Here is a 6,840-nt window from a genome sequence, read left to right as displayed (position 1 = left end):
TCAGCTCTAGGTGGCAGCATCAGGCAGCAGAGGGGCTGGCTGGGGCACAAAAATCAAGCAGGAGTCTGGCCCCTGGCTGGCTGGGGTGACCAGGTGCAATTTATGGCCACGGTCCTCATCTACATATGCATTTGGTCGCATGTAATAATTCTGCCGTAAGATTGTACTGTCCCCAGAGACAGTACTATCTTGCACCAGATTTTAATTAATTTACTGTGCCCTACTTAGGCTGGCAACAAAAATTAAAGCAACAAAAATGCCATCTTCAGTTATATAGGAAGTAAAAGAAAGTGCAGGGTAGCATATGACCCCTACAGGACAAACTAGGGCAATTAGTGACAGATAGGGGGGACAAAGCTGACATCTTCAATGAGTTTTTTGCCTTTGTATTCCTGAACATGGATCAGGACAAATCTCCCAATTGGATCATAGACAGGCACAAAAGGGAAACCAGCCCACCAACTGTTAGCACCAACTTAGTGAATGGACACTTGGAGGGGCTGGATGTTAAGTCAGCAGGCCTGGATGATCTTCATCCAAGATCTGAAAGATCTGAAAGAATTGGCCAGTGTCATAGCAGAGCCACTGGCATGGCTGTTTGAGCACTCTTGGTGCTCAGGTCAGTTTCCAGAGGATTGGAAAAGGGCCAGTGTGGTCCCTATTTTCAAGAAGGGGAGGAAGGAGGATCCGGGTAACTATAGACCGGTTAGTCTCACCTCTGTCCTCGGGAAAATCTCTGAAAAAGTTATTAAGTATCACATTTGTGGGAGTTCAGTGGGAAAAACAATGCTGAAGGGCAACCAGCATGGATTCATAGCAGGTAGATCCTACTTGACTAACCTTGTTTCTTTTTATGACTAGGTCACAAAACACTTAGATGCAGGAATTGAGGTAGATATAATCTATCTGAATTTTAAGAAGGCCTTCAATATGGTATCTCATCCTATTTTCACAGATAAACTGAGCAGCTGTGATGTAGATGATTACAGGTCAGGTGGGTGGCAAATTGGCTTAGGGGTTGCACCCAGAGAGTGGTGGTGGACGGGTTGATATCGATCTGGAAAGAGGTGAGCAGTGAAGTCCCACAAGGCTCGGTCCCTGGACATGTGCTGTTCAATGTCTTCATCAGTGACTTGGATGAGGACATGGAAAGCACTCTGTCCAAATTCGCAGATGATACCCAATTATGGGGTAAAGTTATCACACTAGAGGGTAGGCAACAAATCCAGGTGGATCTGGACAGGTTGGAAAAGTGGATGGAACAGAACAGGATCCAGTTCAACAAGGACAAATGCAAGGTGCTACACCTAGGGAGAAGGAATCACCAGCACACTTACACGCTGGGGGAGGACTTTCTCAGCAACATAGCAGTGAGAAGGGATCTAGGAGTCATTGTTGTCACCAAATGAACATGAGTCATCAATGTGGTGAAGTGATCAGTGAAGCTAGCTGCACTTTATCATGCATTAGCAGGCGCATGACAAATAGGTCCGGGGAAGTGATACTTCCCCTCTATGCGGCCTTGGTCAGGCCGCAGTTGGAATACTGTGTCCAGTTTTGGGCGCCACATTTCAAAAGGGATGTGGACGAACTCAAGAGGGTTCAGAGGAGGGCCACTCATGGTTAGGGGCAAAGCCCTACAAGGAGAGATTAAAGGCCCTGGATCTCTTCAGCCTCCGCAAGAGAAGGCTAAGTAGTCATCTCCACCTACAAATTCATCAGGGGGAGTAGCAAGGAATAGGAGATGCTCTGTTTACCAGGGCACCCCTTGGAGTAACTAGGAACAATGGCCACAAACTGACAGAGGGCAGATTTAGGTTAGACATCAGGAAGAACTTCTTTATGGTAAGGGTTGCCAGAATCTGGAATGGGCTTCCAAGGGAGGTGGTGCTCTCCCCTACCTTGAGGGTCTTTAAGAAAAGGCTGGACATGCACCTGGCTGGGGTCATCTGACCCCAGCGCTCTTTCCTGCCCAGGGCTGGAGGTCGGACTCGATGATCTGCTAAGGTCCCTTCTGACCCAAACTCTAAGAATCTATGAAACAACTCAAGGAGGTAAATATGCTCCAAAATTCCACAGATCATGCAAATCTCAGATTGGACTATTCAGTCACTTGAGACACTGCAAACCACTACATCATTGGCTGCAATATCCACCGTCTCTCACAGACGAAAGGATGCCAATCAAATACACATATAAGTATTATTGTTTTTTTTAAATTCCTTGATGAATTTTAATATTCTTTGATGAACATTAATATAGATAGCTCCAAAATAGTTTAATTTATTAATCTTAACAAAAGATACTCTATATTTTTTAAATATATCATTGTGAGCCTCAAGACGAACAATATCTAATTGTAATTCCCACATTTGACTGCCTGAATTTCTCAGGCACAAGTATTATTTAATTTGTTACATAGTAGATCTTGAACTTGTATTTCATGTACAAATCTTGCCTGTTTTTTTTAAAAAGGTGTCTGAATTCTTTAAATAGAAGGAATTGTTAAGCAAGGAAATGACTCATTGATCCAGTTGATAAATAACTCTGTGACAAGGCAACATAAGTACTTAAGCACAGCATGCAGCGATTTATGATCTTAGTACATTAAAAAATGTACTAAAGAAACTCCTGTAAAAATAGTGTAACTGTACTGTGCCATGCAGGTATGTACACAGATATTGAACATTAGTAACAAATAGAACTTACATATTTTGGTTAGAAAAACAGGTGAAATTTGTTGAATGTTTGATGTGAACTATTTGTCAAACTCCACCAACAACCTTTAAGGTGAGGTCTGCAACAAATGTAGATACAAGTGGAGCTGTATCCATTTGGTCAAACATGCATGCTTCTTCTTCCATTAGTTTTATCAAACTAAGACAACTTTTCTGAGGGCAAAGCCAATTAAGAAAGTGCTAGGGTACCCTCTTTAAGAAGTAGGTGAAGGTAAATATTATTATAAAATTATACCAAATGCTGGATAGGCTGACCCATCAGAAGTAACATGAATGTTATTGCAATACTCTGTGAGTGCGTGAGGTATCAGAACAGTGTAAGCACACCATAACCTCAAAATAAAGCTATGGTCGAGCTAGCTATGTCATCTACCAGTGTCATGAGCCTGGACCCACTGCTGCCAGTTGACCCAGCTGTAAATGGATATCTGGCCATTCAGGCTGAGGAGTCAAAGGTGGTCACATTTTATGATAGCTGCATGACTTCCTTGTATGCCTCTTATTATAGAAACTGTCGTGTCCTAACCACACTAGCCTAGTGAGCTACCTAACTTTATACTGAAGCACTAATTGCTATGGGCAGTAGACTGATACGGTTGCCATAAAATCTGCATGGATGAGTCATCTAGCAACTTTCTGTACCACAGTCTGTGTGTCTACATGTGCATCTGAACCTCAGCACATTGAGCTGGGTCAGAGCAGCCCCAGCTGCCAGGAGGCCAGGGTTGGTCAGCCTGCCAGCCCACGGCTGCTCTGATTAGGCTCAATGTGCTATGGAGGGGCTGACTGGGGCACAAGGGTGGTTCAGTGTGTGGCTAGCTGGCAGGCAGCCCTGGCACTAAAGCACCCTTGTGCCCCAGTCAGCCGGGTCACATCTACACATGTACTGCTGGGAAGTTATTAATGTGCACCCTAAAAAGGGCACACATGTAGACATCGAGATATTTACTGCATAGTTAATTAGTCAGCTGCTCAGTAATTTTTTTCTATGATTCTATGCTAAACTAGAAGCATAGAGTGACTATAGCCTAGGTGGGACTCTGAAGGTGCAGCTGGTGGGGTTCAGTTATTATGGATGTAGACAGAAGTACAGCTCCCAGCTGTAACTCAGAACGATCTCTGCAAAGCTTTCTGAGTTACCACATTATCCTAGATCAAACCGAAATTCACTGTTGGTTTCAGGAGGAAGGGGAAGCTAGTTAGGGGCTGGGAACCTGCAGCCAGGTTCCCATAGCAATGGCCCAATGCTCTGCCAGTGCTTGCTGTTTTCAGAATGGGAGGCGGGAAAGGTAGAGGAGGGAGCTCGTTTTGGGGGCTTCTGAGCTGGTGCTGAAGGGGAGACAGGCGGAAAAAAACCTAGACTGAGAACCCTCAGCTCCCTGTCCCCCCTCCCACTCTGAAAACAGTGACAGGCTGGGAGCTTGCAGACACAACTTACAGAAGACACTACATTTTGAAACATCTTTATCTGATACCTCATGCAATATGGGGTCTGATTTTCACTACATCGATCATTTTTTAAGCTGTCTGCAGCCATGCACTTGCGTTTGGTCACAGCTATAAACTGTTGGGAATAATGAACAGGCTCTGTCTAGAGTCAGTTTTCTTAGAAGCATGTGAATCCACTGGTTGGATCCACATATAACAAGCTGTTGTCCATCCATCCCAGGTTTGAACTGGGCCAGGCTGTAACTGACATTGTCCTAAGCTAAATCATGCACAATTAGCTGTTACAATTTGCTTAAATATCCAAGTATTTAAAATTTTAGAGATCAAGTTTAAAAATTCAGCCTTCTGCGGTTGAGCTGCAGGCATTTTTACCCAAGACTGAGTTAACAAAGCAGCAATATATTTACTGATCCAGTGAATGCTTTATTTAGGTCCTAAGAAAGTTTTTTTTTCCTGTGAAAATCTAAAAAATTTGCAGCATGTAACAACAATTGTATGAAACATTAAAAATATGATTCATAATTGTTCCCTTTTGACTGTGGGTGAAATTGAAGGGTAGAATTAAATTTGCATAACATTAAATGGGACATTTTTAGGTTCTATTTTGCAAATTGCTTCAGCAGAATATTTGCTGTATTTGTCAGGTAAAATGTACAGTTATATTTCCCTTTTACATCACAGGGTGTGTGGGTGAATTACAGTTTGCTATATGGGTGAAATCTGGGAAGTGTGACATTAATCCTGAGATTAGGAGAGCTGTAGTTTTCAATCCACTATAGCTGGATAAAATGTTTTTTGTCATAAATTTCCTTATTTTTAAATTAAAAACATTATTTACTAAGAATGCATAATTTCACCCCATGTAGCAGTTTGATTAATGCTTATGTCATAAGGAAGTGAAAATAGGAAGCTATAACTTAGCCTGTTTTGAAAACTTTAACTATGACATGACTAAGAAAACATTATAAGCATTTCCTGAAGATACTCAGTGTCCTTTACAAAGGTTAATTAGCTAAGCAGTACAATATTTCTGTTATGGCTAAGCTAGGGAATAGAGAAGGCACGTTCAAAGACGGACTTAAGGCACCTAAATTGGGACTCTAGCAGATTTCAGATGCTTAAATCCAAATTGCAATCTTGGGTTCTGGTTCTAGCTCTTTATTTAATCCAGGCTCCAGATCCCAAGTAAATGCCTTGCAGCTCTGAGTGAGGCACCTCTGCTCCACAGACGGGCATTCAGACACTCTTGTGCTAGTGCTCCCTACTGGCTAGCTCAGGGGTGGGCAGCATTTTTGGGCAGAGTGCCAAAAATACCTCAACCTCCACTTGTACGACGTTGGCACGCCAGGGCTGGACAGCAGGAGAGCTGCAAGGACCCCAATCCTTGCTGCTGCAGTGCAGCCCCAGCCCCTTCCCTGCTGTCCGCCCTGCGGCACACGTGCCAAGCAAAATGCCTTCATGTGCCATGTTGTGGCACACGTGCTGGAGGTTGCCAACCCCTGGGCTAGCTCTCCCTTTTCATTCAGGTTTTTTGGACCACTCTCCTAAGCTGCTTAGGCCATGCATTACCAGTCCAGGGGCCTAATTCTAAGGCTTTGGATTCAACTGTGCGGGTCAGGTGCCTAACCTAGAGGTACCAAAGTCCTTCTCTGGATCCGTTCCTAAGCAACCGGGTTTGTAGGCTGCTCAGTACCTTTACTTCCCCTGTCGTAAATGAGATGGAGTAATCTCTGCACCTTCCTAGTGATACTCAGAAGACTACAAGATCAAGCCATGCCCAACAAACTTGTGCCACACAGCAGCACCTCAAAGTCATGACTCCTAATTCCTGGGTATAACTACCAGCTTGAGCTCCCTCTAGGACACAACTCAGAAAGAAAGGAGTCTTACAATCAGGTGGTGTGCCACTTGCCAAAAACAGGAGATGGACACTGTGGCAGTTGTTACCTTTCTGCCTCAGGGAGATGAAGTCCAATTACTAGCTATGACTTTTCCCTGAACTGTGTCCCAGGCTCCAGCTGCCTGTCAGGAATCTGACTGGGGACGGTTGTCTCTGGAGCTCCCTTTGGCTTTGCTGGTGGAGGGCCTTCCCCATGGCTCCCCGGGGAAGACAAATGTCTTCCCCCCTGCATGGACCTCTCTTCCCCATTCTCCAAAGTGCATCAGAGGCCAACGCTTCATGCCACACCCTGCGGCTGGGCACGGACAGATAGGTTTGCCAACTCTGTTTGAATCCACTCCGGGAGGTTTCTGAAATGACCGCGCGCCTGCAGATATCAGGTATGTGTGATGGTGTGTAAACTTGACATCAGAAAGGCAAATTCACATTACTGCTCCATTTTAAACCCCACCGCTGGACTCCTGTATAAACGGGATTCAAGATTTCATATTTATGTTAACACATGCCCTCTCAGTTCTCTCCCGGGTGAGTCTCAGCAGTCTCCTGGAGACGGACACCCGAGGGCTGGCACCCTGCCGACAGCCCACCCAGCCGGGCGGACGCCGGCTTTGCACGTCGCTGGCCCGCGAGGCGGCAGCCCGGGCACTGCGGAGCCCCCGCGCCGCTGCCCCCTCGCTCGCTGGCACTGCCCCCGGGAGGAGCGAGCGGCGAGACCCAACCCTGCGGCCCGGCCGGCTGTATAAAGGCCCGGGT

At 45.3% G+C, this 6,840-nt stretch overlaps 1 protein-coding gene across 1 annotated transcript in view; it reads left to right on the top strand.

Moving 5' to 3' along the window:
• Positions 1-3,085: 3,085 nt before the first annotated feature.
• Positions 3,086-6,840, top strand: part of OTOP1 (otopetrin 1) — a 26,829-nt gene continuing 23,074 nt past the window's right edge. Inside the window, exon 1 of the mRNA XM_006016788.1 lies at positions 3,086-3,276. Within this exon, the coding sequence (XP_006016850.1) occupies positions 3,086-3,276 (191 nt within the window). The remainder of the gene's footprint in view (positions 3,277-6,840) is intronic.

This window comes from Alligator sinensis, unplaced genomic scaffold, assembly GCF_000455745.1.
Source record: "Alligator sinensis unplaced genomic scaffold, ASM45574v1 scaffold104_1, whole genome shotgun sequence".
Lineage (NCBI taxonomy): Eukaryota > Metazoa > Chordata > Crocodylia > Alligatoridae > Alligator > Alligator sinensis.
The sequence above is the reverse complement of the archived record's forward strand: the minus strand, read 5'-3'. Positions and strand labels throughout refer to the sequence as shown.